Source organism: Caenorhabditis remanei, chromosome III (genome assembly GCF_010183535.1).
Source record: "Caenorhabditis remanei strain PX506 chromosome III, whole genome shotgun sequence".
NCBI lineage: Eukaryota > Metazoa > Nematoda > Chromadorea > Rhabditida > Rhabditidae > Caenorhabditis > Caenorhabditis remanei.
In genome coordinates, this window is record NC_071330.1 from 3,253,856 (window position 1) to 3,275,891 (window position 22,036).

General features: G+C 40.4%; 5 protein-coding genes across 5 annotated transcripts; 3 read left to right on the forward strand and 2 right to left on the reverse strand.

Moving 5' to 3' along the window:
• Positions 1-222: 222 nt before the first annotated feature.
• On the forward strand, positions 223-1,667 carry GCK72_008799 (uncharacterized protein; the record flags this gene model as incomplete). Its single annotated transcript, XM_003107625.2, has 3 exons — positions 223-818; positions 867-1,015; positions 1,522-1,667. 3 exons carry the CDS (start codon positions 223-225, stop codon positions 1,665-1,667), a joined length of 891 nt encoding a protein of 296 aa, XP_003107673.2.
• Positions 1,668-1,919: 252 nt separating this feature from the next.
• On the reverse strand, positions 1,920-7,909 carry GCK72_008800 (uncharacterized protein; the record flags this gene model as incomplete). The annotated part of the gene is made up of 5 exons (XM_053727050.1): positions 1,920-2,009; positions 2,147-2,386; positions 5,779-6,203; positions 7,548-7,800; positions 7,850-7,909. The coding sequence occupies 5 exons, from the start codon at positions 7,907-7,909 to the stop codon at positions 1,920-1,922; spliced, it is 1,068 nt and encodes a 355-aa protein (XP_053586627.1).
• Positions 7,910-9,025: 1,116 nt separating this feature from the next.
• On the reverse strand, positions 9,026-10,648 carry GCK72_008801 (uncharacterized protein; the record flags this gene model as incomplete). The annotated part of the gene is made up of 3 exons (XM_053727051.1): positions 9,026-9,770; positions 10,334-10,516; positions 10,569-10,648. The coding sequence occupies 3 exons, from the start codon at positions 10,646-10,648 to the stop codon at positions 9,026-9,028; spliced, it is 1,008 nt and encodes a 335-aa protein (XP_053586628.1).
• On the forward strand, positions 9,641-10,545 carry GCK72_008802 (uncharacterized protein; the record flags this gene model as incomplete). The annotated part of the gene is made up of 2 exons (XM_053727052.1): positions 9,641-9,806; positions 10,376-10,545. The coding sequence occupies 2 exons, from the start codon at positions 9,641-9,643 to the stop codon at positions 10,543-10,545; spliced, it is 336 nt and encodes a 111-aa protein (XP_053586629.1).
• A 9,363-nt stretch (positions 10,649-20,011) lies between the features above and the next one.
• On the forward strand, positions 20,012-20,855 carry GCK72_008803 (uncharacterized protein; the record flags this gene model as incomplete). The annotated part of the gene is made up of 3 exons (XM_053727053.1): positions 20,012-20,264; positions 20,313-20,643; positions 20,696-20,855. 3 exons carry the CDS (start codon positions 20,012-20,014, stop codon positions 20,853-20,855), a joined length of 744 nt encoding a protein of 247 aa, XP_053586630.1.
• Positions 20,856-22,036: the final 1,181 nt, after the last annotated feature.

Sequence of the window (22,036 nt, forward strand, 5' to 3'; positions counted from 1 at the left end):
ACTAACTGTATGTTTAGAACATAATATATTTTTAGGCTTGATTTATCACTTCTTTCGAAAAAATGTCGGTATATCATAAAATCGACAAACCTTGTGAAATACGACATGGGATTGAGTTTCCAACCCGATCAATGTCTCATAAGATTTCAGCAAAATGATACTCTCAAATTCTTTTTCTCTATCAATATTCTGCGAGAGAGAAACAAGTATCTTCAAACCGAAATGAGTTCGTACACAAATAATGGAAACGAGGTTTCCATCAAATTCGCGAAGTTTTGGGTTAATTACGTTTGTGATTTATTCCGAACAAAATTCAATTTGCTCTTTTTGGATTCCAACGCATCAATCGAACACATGTCGGCAGTTGCCGAATGGACGAAATCACTTATTTCTGAATGCTGGTTCTGTCATATCGCTGGTGATGACGCAAAAAGTGAAAGTATCACACGATTTTTCGAGATAACGAATTTCCCCATTCGTTTTCTAATATTTGATCTTAAACACGAATATGAAATTGCTCCAATTAATTGTGGCGTTTTGAATGTGGAAGAAGTTCGGATCTTCACTAAAACCTCAAAAAACCCCGTCAATTGGTTTACAGTCGAGCAAATGATGAGAACAAACTGTTCCAAAATGATACTTGGAGCTTGCACTTTCGATGAAAACGATTTGAATCAATTCATAAAAGGATGGATAAACGGAAATAATTCCAAGATGGAGCTGTTCATTACAGTTGTAAAAACCATCGACTTCGCGTTAGTGTTCGATGGAATCGAGGTTGACGTGAGAGATCCCATGTTGGTACGCCCCTTTTACTCGTGAGTTTTTTCCAGGATCTTGGATTTCAATAATTTCGCTTTTTACAGTTCAATGTTGACTCACCCATTAGAGTTCTTAATCGTAGGAGGGTTAGATATTCGGAGGAATGATGGTACTGTAGCTTCAATCCAACCAGGTGCTGAGTTTGCGGGGCCACGAGTCATGAACTATTTCACGATGGTCGTATGGCCACAGGGTTCATCATAAATTGTTCATTTTCATTATCACTTGTCACTTTTTTTCTAATTTGTACTTACATTATAATCTAAATATGGTGTTATTTCTTGTATGTATATCGGTAATTTTAGTTTTCTAAAGAGAGGGGGTGATCTAATTCCTTTTATACATGATCTCAGCTTTCGAAGAGATTAATATTTATCTAAAGGCACCCTTTAAGGTATTGTAAGCCATCTCTAGCTTCAATCTCGTATGTACATTTGATTTAGAATCTCAAAGTTACACTACTGGTTTCCCAGAGTTGTCTCACTTGCTATTGTTTCATTTGCTAAAAAAATTTTGAAATCCTAAAAGTTCAAAACTGACTAGGGAAGGTCACCGAGTCAGTGTGGAGTTGCGGGACGTGACCTACATCATTAGAAAGCTGAGAAAACGCTGATTCCAAATATATACTCAGTTTTTGCTTTTGCCCTCGAGGCCTGGTATTCGAAACTACAAAATCCCTTAGAAATGTTTCTTTTCCAGGAAAACCCGACGAACTTGTCGCCAAAAAGACAGAAGACGTTCACAAAAACGGAGCCGAGTGGTACAAAAAGGCGGTTCAAGTCGTCAACGACCCGGCTCGAGTCGATAAACCAATAGTGGATAGCGATGCGTACGGGAAGAATTAATAATTATTTAATTGATTTCTTTTTTTATAATTAGTAGAACTTAATTAACACAAAATCCTCCAAACGGGTCTCTCCTCTTCCATCTTCCATTCATCTAGTTGCCTTTTCTCTCTCTCGTTTTGTGATTTTATGATGTACTGTACCAATTTAATTTATTGTTTTCCGTTTTCCCCCCATCTTGTTGCATCCGGGTTTCTATTCGATTAGTAAAATTACAAATTTCAAGTTTATTCTAAAAAGAAAGCCCGCAGTTCAATCTTCACCGACCGTCGTTGTGGCAGTCGTCTTAGATTTAGACACCTTCAAACGAACATCACGGGCGGTACGAATTGGATCGGATCTCTGGAAAAGAGAAGGACATACGGACACACAGACGGACTCACCAAATAAACAAATTGCAATGGACTTCTCGGAGCCATCCGAATCTTGGCCGACGACGTCGACGTCTTCACCTCCTTCTTGCCGCCCCCTCCACTCACCGCATCAGCAGTCAACGCACTACTCAACGGACTCATCACATTCACCATTGATCTCACCGTATTCGAGAATATCAAATGGTCGTGGAAATGGAGTTCGTCTCGTTTCCTGAGCTCACTCATCGGCTGGAACGAGTTCATTATCACTGGATTCTTGTCGTTGCACGTCTTCAGAGTGATTCGATGCTCGTTGTACGCCTCCAGATGGTCTTGGTCGACGGAGACGGGCTCCTCGATTCCGACCTGGAAATTTGAAAATTTTCAAATTTTCAGATCTTCCATTTTTGCAAAAAAAACTTCAAAAATGACAAAAAATTTTGAGGAATATGGAAGCAGGCATGCATGCTAGCATGACTTATATCATTGAAAAACTGAAAATTTGGGGATTCTGAATATCAGAATAGTTAACAGAGTGAGGGGCTGGACTTTGAAAAATTCAGCTTTGAAAAGTAAAAATGCAAAAATTTGAAATTTAAAAAAATTTCAGCAGCAGAAACATTCTGAGACTGTGAAGCTTATGATTATGAACAGGAGCATTCCGACAGAAGTGAAAACTGGGTCGTTTCAAAACCAAGACGTTTCGAAACTGTACCGTTTTGGAACAAATGTGCGTAACCAGTTGAAAACGAACAGTTTCTCTGGATTTTGAAATTTTTTTTCCAAAAAAATAGTCGTTCAGAAACCAGGACATTTCACAACCAAAATTTCAAAATACTGGGACGTTTTGAAACCGGGAGACAGTCTGAAATTGAGAAGTAGAGTACCGGCCAAAAAATCATTCTTATATATAAAAGACAATTGGGCGTTGTCTGTCTGTCTGAGGCGATGTCCGCAACGGTTTTAGAAAGAGAAGAGAAACTGAGCCAGCGGGCAAAACCGAACTGCCTTGCTTTGGACAGCGACAGCCGCTTTAGACCACTCGGCCATGCGGGCACCACAGGTAAACCGCTAAGTCCCAAAAGCGTGTTGTTGGCGGCTGAAAAAGCGCTAGCGGCTTAATAACGGCCCAATAACCGGTGAGCGACCGCCAAAGTCCCAATGGCGGCCTAATAACCGATGAGTGACAATGTTGCGGAACATTACAGAAGTTGTGTTAGAGATGGAATTTTGAGAAAATATTTTAGGAGGTGGGTCCTATTAGATAGATGATTCATTCTTTATTTCGTTTTTTTCATAAAAATGGATTTTATTTTTGGCGGCTTAAAAACGGCTTAATGGCGGCTGAACAGCCGCTGGCGGCTAAATCACTGGCCAGGAACGGGCTAATAACCGGTGAGTGAACCGCTGACGGCTAAACGGCGGCTTAATAACCGGTGAACGACACTGTTCCGAGAAAGAGTTTGAGTTGGAATTTCAAGAAACTATCACACTGATGGATAAATTTTGAATCTAATTTCTTTACTTTTTTCTTCCTAGATTGTTCCCCAGTGACTAATTAATCATACAAATAAGGGACTATAACTGTGAAACCTGTAATACAGGAGCACCTATAATGAAGAGTTTGAAGCAAGATACATATCTCGAATGGCATCTCAGTTACGAACTTTTTTTCAACTGATGAAACATTTCATTTGTATCAAGCTATATTTTGTCAGTTGGGAACTTTTTAGTATCTCTTCTTAGAACCAAGTTATGCTACGTTGAACTTGTACATCTGGATGTGTCTCTATCACAGAGTATACGGTAGTTCAAATTCATGTTCAAAATTACTGAAATGTGTCTCTTTTGCAACTCTCGGTTTTAGTCTATTTAAAACTTTTTGACGCTCACTACTTTTCTCAACTATCTGCTCTTTTTCAACATGCCTTCAACATTCAAGTTTCAATCCAAGTCGCCGCTTTCAGCGAAAAGCCGCAACGACACTCCGCTATTTCGGTGTTCGCAGTAAATCTTCACCGGCGTCGCTCGAATTATTTTTCAGTAAAAACTTTCATTTTTCTTCGATTTTCATGTATTTCTTGATAATTTATTAGTTTTTTACATTTCGTTTAGGTAATTGATCAATCTTAATTACTATCCGCTTACTACCCGTTGAATAATAACTCCATTATTCGTTTCTAGGCTAATCGAGACAACTTGTGATGGCGTCGGGCGTCTCAACGCAATATGGAGGATGTTTCCGCTGTCGGAAGACAGAAAAGGTTTGTTATCGCATGAATCTGATTATAATTCTATGTAGTTTAACTATTCTTTTACAGAATCTGACGTCTTAGCGCCTGAATAAAGCAACAGACGCCCGTCATGACTGCCAAAACGTTCTCGATGAGAAATTCAGAGACAACGACGACGTTTTTTCACATAAAATAAAGGTATTTTTGATTCTCTATAAAAGAAAATAAGCGTAGTTATTTAGGGCAAAACATCGTCAAGTGTGCTCATAATCGGGATCGAACGCCTGTCTCCCCCCAAAGGACTTGTTACACTATTCAACGAAATTCAACAAGCTAAAGAAGAAATCTATGTGAGTAACTATCGGCCTTCGAGCAAATTTTACCTATTTTATTACAGATTTGATGAACAATCTTCACCAAAAAGGGATTCTTTCGAACGAAAATCAAAACACCGATTACACAATTTTACACTTGGAACGAGGCGATCAGAAGCGAAAAAAGCAAGTCAAATGGAGTCAAAACCCAAGAATATTTTAATTTCTATTTTTCTTCTTTCTTCCTTTTTAATTGTATTTTTGTTTTTTCTTATAATAAACAATAATTATTCAACCATGTGTTCCGAAACTACCGGGGAAAGGGGCCTATTGGGAAAGTGCGCCGGGTGAAAGTTGGTCCGGTGGCGGCTAAACGTTGGTCCGTCGGCAGCTAAACGTTGGTCCGTCGGCGGCTCGCAACTTCAACCACCGTATGTTCGCCGTTGGGCAACTTGCGCGCCGCCGCCGGCCCGTTTTTGGGACTTAGCGGTTTACCTGTGGGGCACGTTTGAGAGAAGGTGGCCACGTGAATGAGGAGAGACCAGCCGACTGAACCGCCGAAGGCGGGGCAGATAGGCTGGTCTATCATATGTTGCCTTTCTCAGTTGAAAATGCCCAACTTTGAGAGGGTGTTACGGTATCACCTGAATAGAACTCCATTTTTGTAGTTGACAACTTTTTTGTACGGGCGGTCCCTAGAGAGTTATGGTCATTTGAACTGGACAGCTTGAAAGTCGCACTATTTTGTACTGAAATGGGTCGATTTGAGGGAGAAATAACTTGCTAAAGAGCGACCGTACAAAAAAGTTGTCAACTACAAAAATAGAGTTCTACTTTTGATCTGTATGATCCATTAAATAAATTACTTGGTGGAACAATTTATATAACCATAACACACTCCCAAAGTTGGACATTGTTAACTGAAAAGGGACAAAGCCGTTAGAAATAGTGCGATTTTTGAGCTGTCCAGTTCAAATGACCGTAACTCTCTAGAGAGTGCTCGTACAAAAAAGTTGTCAACTACAAAAATGAAGCTCTACTCTTGGTCTGTTCGATCCCATAGAAATTTATTTTGTGGGACAATCAGTGATACCGTAACACTTTCTCAAAGTTGGACAATTGCCACGGCCAGTTTACAACCATTTGACCGGTACTGTATTTCTCAGTTCCCATATTTTCCCCGGTTCCAAAACGTCTTTACCACCCTCACCTTATCCTTCGGCAACGGTGACATATACTCTGCCCAAAACGGAGTGACTCCATCCGAAATATAGATATTCTGTCCTTTCATCTTCACAACATCCGCCAACTTTGGAAAACTGTCATAACTATCAGTCTCCCCCACCGCCTGTTGATGTCTTTTGGAGTTCGATGAAATGGTGGAAGGTTTGAAGAACGAAGACTTCTCATCCATCAACAATTCCTCTTTACTCTTCGTCACATACTTCAGAGGATACGGTTTCTTGACGACTCGATCCATGAGTAACTTTGATTTCTCATCTATTGGCAATTGGGGAGCCTTGGGTTCCTTTTTTGCACTTTTCAGCTTTTTCAGAAGTCGTTTCATCTTCTCTTCATCTGGATCCACATTCTTCACTTCCACTTTCTTCGTCTGCTCTGCTTGACTCGAAAGGGCTGAAAATTGGAAAAGATTGTTTTGACGGTTTAGAACCGCCTCCGTTTAAGAACTGGTACAAATCAGGGACAGATTACATGAATGTTGCGTGACAACCACCCTGGTATATCACTAATCATTTAGTTTAGAGGTGGTTCTAGAACGGAGAATTTTGATTCGGGTGCTACAACCAGACGGTTCAAAACCATTAAAAGCGTTTTGGAGTCGAAACGCCTCAATTTGAACTGATTTGCTTCCCGTTTAGTGTCGAAAAGTCATGGTCTCAAAACGTCAGGTTTCGAAACGTCCCACAGCTCTGCAGTCGGAAGCATCACCCTAAACATCGATTTTTGCTTCTTTTTGGCTTCACGACACTTTGCAACTAGCCATTTCGCAACTACGATGTTTCGTAACTGTAACAGACGTCTTGTCACCAACAGGACCCTGATACCTTTTTCTTTTTATATTCACACAACTTCTACCGTAATCTCTAACATTCCATAATCTTTTAAAGGAGAACGGAAGTTATTTTTTTTTAGATAATGATACTTCAGACGATTCTAAGAAAATTTTTTTCTGACGAGTATTCTAAAAATCGCTCTAAACTCCACAATTCCCGTTCTCTGTCTCAAAATGAGAAACAGTGGAAGAGTGTTTCCACGCGGTCGTGTAGTGCTCTCGGACAAGTTTTTTGTTCAATTCCTCATATCCTAAATTTTCGTGTTTTATCAATTTATATCTAGAAAAATAGAAAACACTACGAAAATTGGTTGTGAAAAGTGAGAAAACAAGGAATTGAGGGGAAAATCTTGTCCGAGAGGACTACACGGCCGCGCGGAAAAACTCTTCCACTGTTTCTCATTTTGAGTCAGGAGAACGGGAATTGTGGCGTCTAGAGCGATTTTTAGCATATACTTCAATGATGAAAGTTTCTTAGAATCGTCTGAAGTATCATTATCTAAAAAAATAACTTCCGTTCTCCTTTAAAAGATTATGGAATGCTAGAGATTACGGTAGAAGTATTAGGGTCCATGTTGGTGACAAGACGTCTGTTACAGTTACGAAACATCGTAATTGCGAAATGGCTAGTTGCAAAGCCAAAAAGAAGCAAAAATAGATGTTTAGGGTGATGCTTCCTTGACTGCAGAGCTGTGGGACGTTTTGAAACCTGACGTTTTGAAACCATGACTTTTCGACACAATCGGAAAGCAGATCAGTTCAAATTGAGGCATTTCGACTCCAAAACTCTTTTAATGGTTTCGAATCGTCTTGTTGTAGCACCCGAATCAAAAATCTCCATTCTAGAACCAATGAGAACCAACTTGTTATTGTGTACATCCGGACACACAGACAAATATACCTACCCTGACTTCCCTTGCTCTTCGACGCCGCACACTCCTCCGTTTTTCTTCCCTCGGATTCCGGTTCCTGCTCCTTAAACTCTTTTTCTCTATTGCTCGGTGGCTTCCTCCGTGGAGCAACACCCTCTTCCGAGTTCTCCTTCGTCGGCGTCACCGTGACACTCTTCGACGTCGTCTGAGATCTATTCCGGGTCCGGGTCTTCGATTTGGTGACTGCATTCCTCTTCACACTTTGCTTCCTTTTTTTGCTTCTCGTCTGGAAAATGATGAATCTGATAGGGGGGACATCAGAGGGGGCGACTCACTTGTTTACTGTTCTTCTTTTTAGTTTTTGTTCTCGAACTTTTTTTTGAAAATCCACCCATTTTTGTTTTGTAGCAAAGAACTACTGTAGCAGCGATATCGTATTCTAACAATGACGAGGAAATGAGAAGAAGAAGTTGAGATGACACATTGAAATGGTTTCGTTTTTGGAGATTTTAAGAAAAAGTTGTTACGGAAGGGTGCCACGTTTTGATATATTTAGAAATTTGCTGAAAAGATTTTTCACGTGTTCCCCGTGTATAGTTTCAAAAACCCCCTTACCGTAACCAAATCATGCTTAGCTAATAACCTGGATAAAGTTTTTCCTGACCTTTCAAAAAGACACTGAAATTCTAAAATGTTTTGTGAACAATGATTTTTCCAAGGAATTAATTTCATTTTAGCTACAGTAAAACGCTGAAAACCACATTTTTATCTGCAACTTTGCGGAGTTTGCTCCAAACTCAACAAAAATTAGATATTCATAATCAGCAAGTTCTCAGCTTTCAGAAAAGTACCCACAAGCACAGGTTTAGTGGAAATTGAGCCCCGCCACGAAAACTACAGTAACCCAAAAATCGTGTCGAGACCTGATTCGCTCCAAATCTAGGCTTGCGGGTACTTTTCCGAAAGCTTCTGAGTACCTGAATTCAAAAATGTCAGTTTCATTCATATTGGAGCAAAACTTGCCGAGTTACAGAAGGAAACTTGAATGGGCTACTGTAGTTTTCGCGGCGTGACCCATTTTGCTCCAAACCTAGGCATGATTATACTTTTCTAAAAGCTAAATAGACGTTGATCACGAATTTGTTGTTGATTATTCAAAAAATCGATGCTACCACTCACAAGTGCTCATAACATTCCACGTGGACTACCCACAAGTGTATCCGCCACTCTGCGGATTTGTCTGATACTTGCTAGCTCTCAAAAAGTGTAGTTTGTAGTCTTACTTGCATATTCACGAAAATTTGAAATAAAATTCTGAGATTTCAATTTCAAAAAAAAAGCTTTCCAGCATTTAAGACATCGCCAAATTCATCTTTTTCCATTTTTCAAGTTTTATTCCAAATAAAATATCAACGATTTGAGTATCAAGACAGTGGCCAAATAAATATGCAAACATCAGATTAAATGAGTAGAGATTGGCCAAAGTCACAAAGAAACGAAGAGAGATCTCCTCAATTCATCAAGACATCTCCCAACATCTTCGGGTAGTATTCTGGAATCTCATGGAACCGTTTGTTCCAGACGACGAATTGAAAAACGCCAGTGTCAGTGTAGTTAATTGTCGCCATCTTTCCGTCGTCCCTGACCACATCCAACCCTTCCGAACAGTCGATTGCCACCTGCTTCCACGATTTGAAGTAACGACTTCTGAGTTCATAATTCCACGGGCCGACGTCAAGTCCCTCATAGAGGTGCGTGTCTTTCTCCAACTTGCAGATAGTGATAGTCTTGATGTTACTGGGACGTTGACATCCCATCCAGAACTTGATGAACTTGTTAAGATCAGACGTCTTCATTCTTGTCTTGAGGATATCCAAATGCTTACAATTCATGCCCACCAAGTCATCCACCTCGAGATTACTGTCATTCTCAATGCAAGCCGTTCTATACTTCAACGGGAATGCTTCGTATCCGGACGGTGGAGTTGTATGGAAACACACCAGGCTGAGATCTTTAAACTTCTTTCCGATGAAGTCTAGCTCCTCCGCAGTCACCGATGGCTTGTCGATTTGGATGCTTTTAGCGGAGAAGACCTGTGGAAAGTTGCACAGTTGACGGATGTCACGATGTGGGTCACGGAAGCAGAGACTGTCGACACATTGGTTGTGGAGGATTTCGAGGAGACGATCGGTAAGGATCTCGACTCCGTTGAGCTTGATGTCGAAGTAGTAGAAGCAAGTCACGTCGGTTTCCGGGCTGAAAATAGAGAGTTTTTGGAAGAGTTGGGAAAAAGTTAGTAAATCCGGGTTATTCTGAAACCGAACACTTCAAAGCTGGACGTTTCGGAATAAAGCTTTCTCGGTTTCAAACTGTCCCAGTTTCGAGACGTCCTTAGGGAAACAGAAAACATCTTTGGTTGAAATTTTTGAAGCGCTGCGGCCGCGTCGCGTGCGCTAGTATTGAGAAATCAGAAGCTGGCACTCCGTCCTCCATAACCGTAACGTGAGTTCTTAGGTTCTGAAGAGTCTCATCAGTTGCGAAATATCCCGGTTTCGAAACGAGAGGTTTTGTAACGTCCTAGTTCTCAAATGACCCGGCTCCGAGATGTCCATTTTTAAAATGCCACGGTTTTGAAACGTCCCTGAGCTTCAGGAAACATCTAGTAGTCAAATCACTTTTTGTGGCCCAACGTGAAGTGCTGCGGTCGCGTCGCGTGCACTGTATTAACAGCTACCGTAACACTGATGAAGACATTTATCAGTAGAGCGCACTTACTTGATCCTTCACATCAAGAGTACAACCTCCATTTCCAAACTCACTACAATTTCCCGAAATCCTCCTTCTTGACACTTCCAATCAAGTTGAACGTGAAGTCGTCCTCTCCATACTTGACGACGATCCGATTGAAGCCTGCCTCGTATTGAATCTCAATTCCCGACGCTATCAATCCACACTTCTTCACCAACTTCTCCGATTCCTTGTTCTGATCAGCCATGACAAATCTGGAGATGAAGAAGAGGAAGTTCATTAGACTGACATGAGGTGAAAACTTACACTCTGAAGAAGTCATCTTCTTCCACGATATCTTTAGTCGTTCCAGACTGATTTATCGGAATACAACACAGAAGCGACATATTTCTTTCTCCGAGCGAAAGGTGTACTCAAAAGAGTAAAGTTGTCGAGTGAAAAGAAGAGAGTAGAGCTCTAGATGCGCGGCTCGGAATCCATGGTTACCGGTGACATGTCGTGTGTCACAGAGACCCTGGGGAACTGTCTGGAGACGTCAGTCAGTCAGAAGGAGAGAGAGCTAACAATGATAATTTGGAAACTCGTGCGGGGGAAATTACTCATAGATAGAGAGGGGCTGTTATTCGAAAATAACATGAAGTACTAATTAGTGATGTCATGAGTTTCGGTCTGATAGAGAGTGTGGGGATGGAAAAGAGAAACAGAGAAAGAGATATTTCATGAGAATTTCGGTGGAGCGCAGTTGTGAAAGCTAGAATAATGAAATATTAGAAATGTTTAAAGGGAACTGAACTTATTGCAGATTCTGATACTTCAGACAATTCTAAGAAACTTTTATTATTGACGGATATGCTAAAAATCGCTACAATTTCGGTTCTCCTGACTCAAAAATGAGTCTAGGTGGAAGAGTTTTCCGTGCAGCCGTGTAGTCCTCTCGGATAAGATTTTTGCTCAATCCCTCATTTCCTAAATTTTCGAGTTAAAAAAAATTATATCGAGAGAAAAAAATAGAAAAAAGTAAGAAAACTTGGCTCAATAGGCAAAGAACGGTCCCAACCGCAAAGAATGGTCCCTCAAAATTGATCTTCTGTTTCATTGTTATACTTGGAGAAAAAAAGGGGGCGAGCAGCGAAATTTTAATCAGGAATGAATGTAGTGACAGTATGAATCATCAGGTGGCCCCGGGCCCTTCCTAGGTAAAAAGGGGCGTGTAAATTAGTTTTGCTGAAAAATATTAAAATTTTGAGTTGGGACCATTCTTTGCTGTAGGGACCGTACAATTTTGAAAGTTGTGTCACCCAAAATTTTGAGACAATTCTTTGCCGTTGGGGCCATTCCTTGCGGTAAGGACCATTCAATGCCTTGAAACCGTTCTTTTATTCTTTGGGACCATTCTTTGCCTATTAAGCCGAAAACTTAATGAAAAAAGTGAGGAAACGAGAAATTGAGCAGAAAATCTTGTTCGAGAGGACTACACGGCCGCGTGGGGAAAACTCTTCCACGAAGGCTCATGTTGAGTCAGGAGAACGGGAATTGTAGCGATTTTTAGCATATCCGTCAATAATAAAAGTTTCTAAGAATTTTCTGAAGTATCGGAATTTGCAGTTTAAAAAAATAGGACTTCAGTCACCCTTCTAAAAAATGTTCAGGTATTTCAGGTTCATGCTCCAATCGGTTGTTTTCTATCCTAAGATTCCTATATCTATCCTTAAATCTAACGGAACTCTCCATGAGAGATTTTGAGTTATGTATTACTCTACACTCTTCTTTTTTTGAACCAGAAGAATAATTTATTTCAAATGGAAAAATGGGATAAATGGTTTGAAAGGGTCATAACTCCAACGACGAAAACGAAATAGAGCATTTCAATTTAATGGACACATTTATTACCAGTTACCCCTGTCCTTTCTTCTCTATTTTGGAATACCCTGAACTTTTGAAAAGTTCAAATTTTATGTACAGTAATGGCCATAATTCTAACGACTTTGTCCCTTTTCAGTTAAAAATGTTCAACTTTGGGAGTGTGTTATGGTTACATAGATTGTTCCACCAAGTAATTTATTTAATGGATCATACAGATCAAAAGTAGAAAGAATAGAACTCTATTTTTGTAGTTGACAACTTTTTTGTACGGTCGCTTTTTAGCAAGTTATTTCTCCCTCAAATCGTCACATTTCAGTGGAAAATAGTGCAATTTTTAAGCTGTTCTCTTAAAATGACTGTAACTCTCTAGGGAGTGTCCGTACAAAAAAGTTGTCAACTACAAACATGGAGTTCTACTTTTGATCAGTACGATCCATCAAAAACTTTCTTGGTGGGTCAATCAGTGGAGCCAAGACTTCCTCTCTAAGTTGGTCATTTTATACTGAAAAAAGGCCAAAGTTGATAGAATTATGGCCATTACTGTAGGTTTCATCTCTAACAAGCGTTTAGACGATACTGTACTTTATCACATTCGAGTTCACCAAACTTCAGTTTATTCTAGTTGAATTTGCCTTACTTCTTTTCACCCACAAAATTATCACGTTCAATCGAGCGTACTTGCACAAATGTATTAAGAGACATACTATCCCAAGCCCCGCCCCTTTTCCCACAGTATCCCATAGAGGATGGCGGAACCCGTGAGATGTCTGTCGCATGAGAAGGTGTGCCCTTATAAACGAGACGGGGGTACTGTGATAGTCATGTCCCTCAGTGAGTAGTACTTTAGTACGTCCTGAGGGATTCGATAGATCTCCCTGAGGAAATTGGTATTTCTCAGGGATTCATTCAGCCATCGAATCGGCATCTCCTCGGGGTCCAGCACCTCGAGGATCGAGCCATTCGATTCGATGTCTGAATGGATAAACGATCTCTGTCTCAGGAAGAATTGGTGTTCTTCAGGAATCGAGCAGCAGGAGGAAGATCGATCGACAACGATTAGGAGTGTAATTATAAATATCTGTATGTCATTAATTGTATCTAATTAAGAACGAATAAACACATTTTTTGGATTTCTTCAAAAATAGTTAGTGCTAATTTTCCACCGAATTCAAACTTTGAATTTCAAAGATACCAGCCACAGTTGCATGTATGTCTCGGTATACTCGTTCAACTTTCTGTAGCATGTCTGCCGACTTTCTGCAGCATCTCTGGCGACAGTATTTGTATTTGTATTTATTCTTATAAAAAATTATCAATATATGGGGCGGGAGGCTGAGAATGAGTCCCTCACGAGACCATTCAAAGGGTGGGTTAAAGTGAGAGAAGTGGGGCAACAAAAAACAAATGACCGGTATGAGGGGAATAAAAGAAGGCATTAAGAATTGAGCAATGTGGTAATGCGGGGAAAGGTGGTTTGGGAGTACAGAATAAGAATAAGCTCTAATAGCGTGTGATACTAGATGAGATTAGGGTATTGAACTCGGAAGGGGAGAGAAAATATGAGCTTTGGGAGGTAATGGCATTCCAGATGGGAATGGTGTGGGAAAAAAAGTCAGAGCACTTGGGTTTAATACAAATAAGATTCATAGGGCGACGGGTGGAGGAGGAAAACCGGATGTACGAATCTAGGTGTGGAAAGTATGAGGTACCGCTTAGAAATTTATATAGGAGGAGAAGCTGGGCTTTTAGTCTACGATGGCGCAATGAGAAGAGATTAAGTTGGGCTAGACGATCGGAATAGGAGGAATAAGTTATGTTACAGCGTTGAAAGATTTTCCTGGTGAAGAAACGGAGAGGAGTTTCTAGCGATAACGATAATTTAGAAGCAGGAGGGGGTGAGTATACTACAGAGCAATATTCAATAATGGGTAAAACATAGCAATTGAAAAGGAAAATGTAGAATTGTGGAGAGGTTGATTTGAAGGATTTCAGAAGTTGTTTAGTACGTAGGAGGGCGGAAGCGATAGTCTTGTTAATGTGGGATTTAAATTTCAAGGTTGAATCTGTGATGAGACCGAGATCCCGAACAGATTTGGAAGTTTCGATAGGTTGACCAGCAATGAAATAGGGGAACGAAATGTTTTTTGAACCGAGTCGCAGGAGAGATGTTTTGGTATGGGCAAGAGGAAGAGAGTTAGAAGATGCCCAGGTTTCAATAAGATCGATGCCTTTTTGGACCGCGACAGGGTAAGAGGAATAAATTTTTATGTCATCGGCAAATGCGGAGACCTGCAGGGAAGGGATGAGTGCGAGATCAAGAAGTAAATCGTTTATAAATATGAGGAAGAGGAGAGGGCCAGAGACTGAGCCTTGAGGAACTCCGGAAGGTATCTGAGTAATAGAGGTATCGGTGAAGTCTTCAATTTTTATGGAAAATGTACGGCCGGAAAGGAAATTAGAAAACCACTCAATAAAAAGGTGAGGAATGCCAAAAAGCGCTAGTTTTTGAAGTAGAAGTTTGTGATTGACTTTGTCGAAGGCTTTCTTGAAGTCAAAGAAGATGACGTCAAGAGAGTTATTACTGGAAAGAGACGATTTGTAGCAAGATATGGAATGGACTAATGAGCTTGTGCATGAACGGTAAGCGAGAAAACCATGCTGATTTTGACTGAATTTGTGTGCAAAATGTAATTTAATGTATTCACAAATGACTCTTTCGAATAGGCGAGCGAAAGGGTCAGTCAATGATATGGGTCTGAAGTTTTCTGGAGAAGACAGCGAACCTTTTTTTGGTATTGGAATGACCGTCGCATGTTTCCATGAGTCGGGCACTTCTGAGGTTACGAGCGAGTCAGAGAAGATGATGGAGAGGGGCAGGGCTAACGATGTGGCACAGTTCTTTAGGATGAAGTAGTTGGCAAGGTGGGACGTGTAGCCGCAGCGCGGGGGGAGATTTTTTGATGTTTTTTCAATCAATCATGGAGGAAAGATTTCTGAGATAGGAGGAGAGACTGGGTGGAGCAAAGGAAGAGAGGATAGGTGAGGGAGATAATTATTGGGAGAAAAGTTTTTGGCGAAGGTTTGAGCAAAGATGGTGGCTTTTTCGGAATTGGAGCTGACGAGGCGGTTATTGATGGATAAGGGAGGAACAGAGGACCTGACTCGGACTCTCTTTTTGATAAGCGAGCGGGCAGCACGAGAATGGGGAGCAGAAAGGATTAAAGATTCAGAGCGGAAGTTGCACTTTTTCAATTTTTGTTTGATAGTGGTAAGAAGGGACTTAAGCTTGGAAATTTGGGAAGCGTGAGAGGAGGCTGAATTCAGAAGAACGGCATATCGGTGGCGAGTTCGGCGGAGCTTGTTAATAAGATTGGAAGGGCGATAGGGTTTGTGGACTTGAGACAAAGGAGTGTGTCTCAGAATGAGCTGACTAGGGAATGACTTACACATAGGTTGGAGATACACAACATGACCTATATCGCTGGAAAGCTGACGTTTCCCTGATTCCGAATCTATATTCAGTTTTTGCAGTGGCCCTCCCAGTTTTGAGAAATTCGGCTCCAAAGTTAGGGTAAATTTTAGTGCTCAAACTCAAGTTGTCAACCCGCGTGTTGCCCCAAAACGTGAATCCATTCGGAAGATAGTTAAATCAGCGGTTGAATGGTCGAGGGGGTTACAGGTGTGGTAGTAGGTGGACGCTCTGTGGTTCGATTCCTTGCCTTTTTCCTTCTTTTTTACTTTTTTGTAATCCTCGTTTTTGGGTCCCATGGTCATCACAATGTGTCAGAATTCGGTTTTTGAAGCCTTTACAGTCCATATTGACATCCTACGACGTTTAAAGAAAAAAATTTTTTTCAAGAAATTCAACTTTTCTGTGACCAAGTCCATGGTGGGCAGTCGGAATTTTTTTTTTGAAAAATTTTCGTTAAAAGTTAGAAAAACAATAGAAAATGTTGGTATAAAAATTATTTTTTCCAAAGTTTACTTGTTACTCTGGTATATTCCTTTTTGAAGCAATTACTCTGCTTCTTATGCGGTGATTCGAAGTTAAAGTCGTAGTGAAGATCTCTATCATGTAAACATGATCGAATCTAATATCAAAACGCATTTTCTATTGTTTTTCTAACTTTTAACGAAAATTTTTCAAAAAAAAAATTCCGACTGCCCACCATGGACTTGGTCACAGAAAAGTTGAATTTCTTGAAAAAATTTTTTTTCTTTAAACGTCGTAGGATGTCAATATGGACTGTAAAGGCTTCAAAAACCGAATTCTGACACATTGTGATGACCATGGGACCCAAAAACGAGGATTACAAAAAAGTAAAAAAGAAGGAAAAAGGCAAGGAATCGAACCACAGAGCGTCCACCTACTACCACACCTGTAACCCCCTCGATCATTCAACCGCTGATTTAACTATCTTCCGAATGGATTCACGTTTTGGGGCAACACGCGGGTTGACAACTTGAGTTTGAGCACTAAAATTTACCCTAACTTTGGAGCCGAATTTCTCAAAACTGGGAGGGCCACTGCAAAAACTGAATATAGATTCGGAATCAGGGAAACGTCAGCTTTCCAGCGATATAGGTCATGTTGTGTATCTCCAACCTATGTGTAAGTCATTCCCTAGTGAGAGAGAAGTTCTATGAAAAATGAGTATTTGGAGGAGGGAGAGGAGTGGGTACTGAATGCTAGATCCCAATCGTAAGAGGCTAGGTAGGCGTTAAGGTCTTTGACATTGCATTGCTTGTAGTTGAGCCGAGGTTTCGAGGACTGTGGGATGATATTGTAGTTGGGTGGAAGCGTGATCGGATAGGGAAGAAGGTCGAATTCGACAGAAAAATGATCAGAGTTAAGGAGAGGAGGATGTTTGGATATCTTTGAGACTGGGAGATCTTTAGTAGTCATGACTAGATCGAGGATATTAGCCGTAGAAGAAGAGGAACGAGTGGGGAAAGTGACATGTTGGAAAAGATCTTTGGAGTTGACAAAGGAAAGAAATTCGTGACTAGTATGGGGAGAGTCCCATTTGAGAGATGGGTAGTTGAAATCCCCTGCAAGAAGGGAGCAGTTGAGAGGGAGAATTTGATCAAGATGGGAAATTAGGGCAGCGTTTTGGGATCTAGAGGTATCAGGCGGGCGATACACTAGGCAGAAAGTAAACGGAGAGAAAGGAGGCGAGGAGAAAGAATCACTAGGAGATATTCGACAGGCTATTATTTCAGATTGATGGATAGGATAATGGAACTTCATGTTAATGTCAATTGAGGAGAGTGCAAGAGATTTCTTGTAGATGATGGCTACTCCACCGCCGCATTTTTTACGGTGGATGGAAGGTGAACGGTCGAAACGGAGAATAGAGAGGCCATGTTGGATGAAGAGAGTGGATGGGACAGTTTCGTCAAGGAAGGTTTCAGTTAAAGCAAGAAGTTGAGTGTTGGAGGAGGCAAATAAGTCGATGAGAAGATTGATTTTTGATAAGGAAGCGATACCTCTGATATTTGACAGCAGGAAAGAGAGGCGGACATCCGGTTTGTTGGGGCAAGAGGCAAGAGAACTGTGTGAAGAAGACGGACACGATGGGGTGTATGGTAGAGAGGATAACTGAAGAGGCGGGCCGGCTAATGGGACAAAAAAGGAAGAGGTTTGGGATTTAGACGGTAGGAGATGTCGTTCATAATCAAGACAGTCTTTCCAGCTTTAACGTTTTCGTTGTACACGTGTTTTCGAGATTCGCGAAGCTTCAGAAGTTCCTCCGACGTAAGGTCGCGGCGAATTCGAGGTTTAGGGTCAATAGACTTGATGGTTGAGTCGGAATTCTTGATAGAGTTGTATCCACGGATGAAGGTGTCCCGGTCATCGGAGGAGATAAATTGGATTTTGAGAGGCCTAAACTTCGACTTACAGGGGTGGCGATGGATACGACTTGGTTTGGGGAGTCCGTGGGTTTCGGCAAGCTTGGTGAGGAAATTGAGCTGGGATTGGTCTTGATTAGGGTCGTTTGGGTCGTCAGGAAATCTTTCAAGGACGGCTCTTTTTGATTTTTCGAGAATAGTGGCGGCTTTCATTGCGATATCGAATGGGGTTGGAGGTGTTGGAGACAGACTTGATGCTTGAGTATTACTTGGAATAGGAATAGTAGTAGTAGTTAGGCTAGCAGTGCCTGGAACTGTCGATAAGGGAAAGGGAGGAAGGAATTGGGGCTCAGGGAGGACAGGGATAGTAGGGATGGCAGGAACGAGAGAGGATACTTTATCGATAACCGATTTGGCTGAAGAGGAAAGCAGGGCGTTTCTCAGATCGGAAATGATGTTTGTCAGGGTTCCAACGTGATCATGGAGTTGACGGTAAGCAGAAAAAGGGACGAAGCCACTGGGGTCGTCGTCATCCGAAATTGTTAGTTTCCGTTTGGAGAGTGGGGGTGCCATAGTGAACTTTCCGGAATGATGTTACAATATATTATAGAACAGGAGTATCAGGAGTTGAAATAGAAGAATTAAAATGTAGAAGAATTAAAATGTAGAAGAATTAAAATGTAGAAGAATTAAAATGTAGAAGTATGTAAACCATCAACAGAGAGTTGCCAGAGATGCTGCAGAAAGTCGGCAGACATGCTGCAGAAAGTGAAGCCAATCCTTCATTAAACCCTCCCAATATTACGAAACAATGAATTGAAAAACAATTTTATTAAATTAAATTAAAGAGACAATTAAAAAATGAAATATACGAGTCATCAGAGTGATTTCATCCATGAATATTCGTGGGACACATTAACAGGAAACTGTAGAAGTACTTGAGAGATTGTTCCTTCAAGCGAATCTGAAAATATTTTTTGTTTTGAATATAAGAAACAATTCCTCACTTGTTCTCCATGGCCTATCGAATGCAGTCGTTTCACTCCTTTTCCGATTAATCTACAACAAAAAAATAACGAAATCGGTTTAAAACGGAAAAAAATTAGAAAAATCTCATGAAAAAAAGCTCAGAAGCACGCAACGCGGACACGCTTCGCTTGAAAATTGCTCCAGACAGTTGGGGGCACCCTCCAATTTGCTACAGAAAGTCGGGGGCGCCCACACGATATCCCTAAAAGAGAGGAGAGGTTGCAAGTTGCTGCAGAAAGTTGCGAGTATATGGACCGAAAAATAGGTCGTACACCAATGTAATTCAACTAGCTGCAGATAGTCAGAAGTTCGTGTCATTTTTCTCCAGAAAGTCGGCAGAACCTCCATTTTGCTGCAGAAAGTTGAACGAGTTTACCGAGGTATGTAAAAATTTCTTGTCCGGAAGGCGGAACTAGTTTTTATCACAAAGATTCAAAAACTCCAAGAGAAAAGCTTATAAAATTCGTAAAAATCAGGAGAACATTAATTTTTCGCTTATTTTTTCTTTGTATTTCTGCAACATGTACTCTTCCTAAGTTTTACAGTTTTGGAATGACGGAAGTCGGACCGTGAGTCCATCTTGACTTGGGATTCTTCCCAAGGCATAGTCAGACGCGACGCGTACGCAACGCAACAGATTATCGAGTGTCGCCTATTGATCTACATTGTGCTCATTCCCCTCAATCTTCTGTTTCTCACTCCTTTCGAATATGGCAGTCCCGCCCAATACGAAACCAATCCCCATTTTGAAACTACCTTTTATTCCTTTGAATTATATCATTCAACATTTCAACCCATTGTCTATGTAAGTTTCTTGACTAACAGTTCGTTTAGAAAATGTGTTTATTTTCAGACTCGATTTTTCATTACTTTCGAAAAAATGTCGGTATATCATAAAATCGACAAACCTTGAGAAATACGACATGGGTTTGAGTTTCCATTCCGATCAATATCTCATAAGATTTCAGCGAAAAGATACTTTCTTATTCTATTTCTCTATAGATATGCTGCGAGCGAGGAACAAGTATCTTCAAACCAAAATAAGTCCATTCACAAATAATGGAAACGAGGTTTCTATCGAGTTCGCCAAATTTTGGGTTAATTATGTCAGTGATTTATTCCGAACAAAATTCAACTGGCTCTTTTTGAATTCCAACGCATCAATCGAACACATGTCGGCAGTTGCCGAATGGACAAAATCACTTATTTCTGAATGTTGGTGCTGTTATTTCGCTGGAGATGACGCAAAAAGTGAAAGTATCACACGATTTTTCGAGATAACGAATTTCCCCATTCGTTTTCTAGTATTCGATCTTAGACACGAATATGAAATTGCTCCAATTAATTTTGGCGTTTTGAATGTGGAAGAAGTTAGGATCTTCACTAAAACCTCGAAAAATCCCGTCAATTGGTTTACAGTCGAGCAAATGATGAGAACAAACTGTTCCAAAATGATACTTGGAGCTTGCACTTTCGATGAAACCGATTTGAATCAATTCATAAAAGGATGGATAAACGGAAATAATTCCAAAATGGAGGTTTTTATTACAGTTGTAAAAACCATCGATTTCGTGTTAGTGTTCGATGGAATAGAGGTTGACGTGAGAGATCCCATGCTGGTACGCCCCTTTTACTCGTGAGTTTTTTTCCAGGATCTTGGATTTCAATAATTTCATTTTTTTTTACAGTTCGATGTTGACTCACCCATTAGAGTTCTTAATCGTAGGAGGGTTGGATATTCGGAGGAATGATGGTACTGTAGCTTCAATCCAACCAGGTCTTGAGTTTGCGGGGCACCGAGTCATGAACTATTTCACGATGGTCGTATGGCCACAGGGTTCTTCATAAATTGTTCATTTTCATTATTCCCTCGGGAAATTCAAAAAGTTTATCCAAAACTTTTTTGTGTGTTGAAAATTTGTATTTTTTTTTCTTTTTTAATGAATTCAATTAGTTTTGTGCAATGTTTAACCGAAAATAACAAGAAAAATGAAGAAGAAGTGAGCTTTATTAGAAAAATTTAACTCCTTATCGTTATAAACACGCGATTTGGCTGAGCGGCGACTCAATTGGCAGCCAGTCAAGTGGCGTGCTTCAATAGATTTCCGGTTTAGCGGGAAAATAATTTGAATTCATATGGGGAAAATATGACTCTGTGCTTTGAAAACCCCATAATTGTCGAGGCCCGGCCCGAAGGCCCGGGAAATTGGCGAAAAGTTGAAAATTTTCCTTTAAAAAATTTTGAAAAAGGGGCATTATTTGAAGCCGGGCTTTCGGACCGGGCCGGGCCTTGACAAGTATGGAAAACCGAAACAATGTCTTAAAGTGAACGTGCTCAATACAAGAATTTGTGTCGGAAAATTACCAACTTTGAGAGTTCGTCATAATGACAATTGTAACGATACAATGTGAAATCATTTGTGATAGTACCAGCCTGTCTGCCCTTATATTTCTCAGTTCTCAAATGTTTCTTGAATTTTTCAACTTGCTACCTGAAATGCTACTTGAGAAAACATCAATTTTTAAAACCGAATTCATTGAAAACCCGAGAAAATCTGATCACTTGAAATCACTCGGAGAGATATATAACGCGTTCTCTGTAAGACGTCATAGTACATAGGGGCCTAGAGTCTGTAAAGAAGTTAGGGTTTGCATTTTTGTACAAACATGTACTATGGGTCTCTAGTAACGCATATCCACAATATTGGCTCCCGGCTCGCGGGTACGGTAGTACGGTAGGTGCTCAAAGGTGCAAAAATGAAAATTTTTCAATTATGTCGTAGAACGCTGAAATTTTTAACATGTTTAATAGATGTGAAATCAAGTATTTTCACAAAGTTTCAAAACATGATTCATAAAATTTGCCGAGTTATAAGAAAAAATCATCACTTTTTTAGAATTTTTTGGATTAAATTGAAAAAAAAGTGTCATTTTTGAAATAACATGTCTGAGGATTTTTTTGTTTCAATTGAGCCACCCAAACCCCTTTCCAAAAAACTAGACCTCGCCCCATATCATCGATTTCGAAT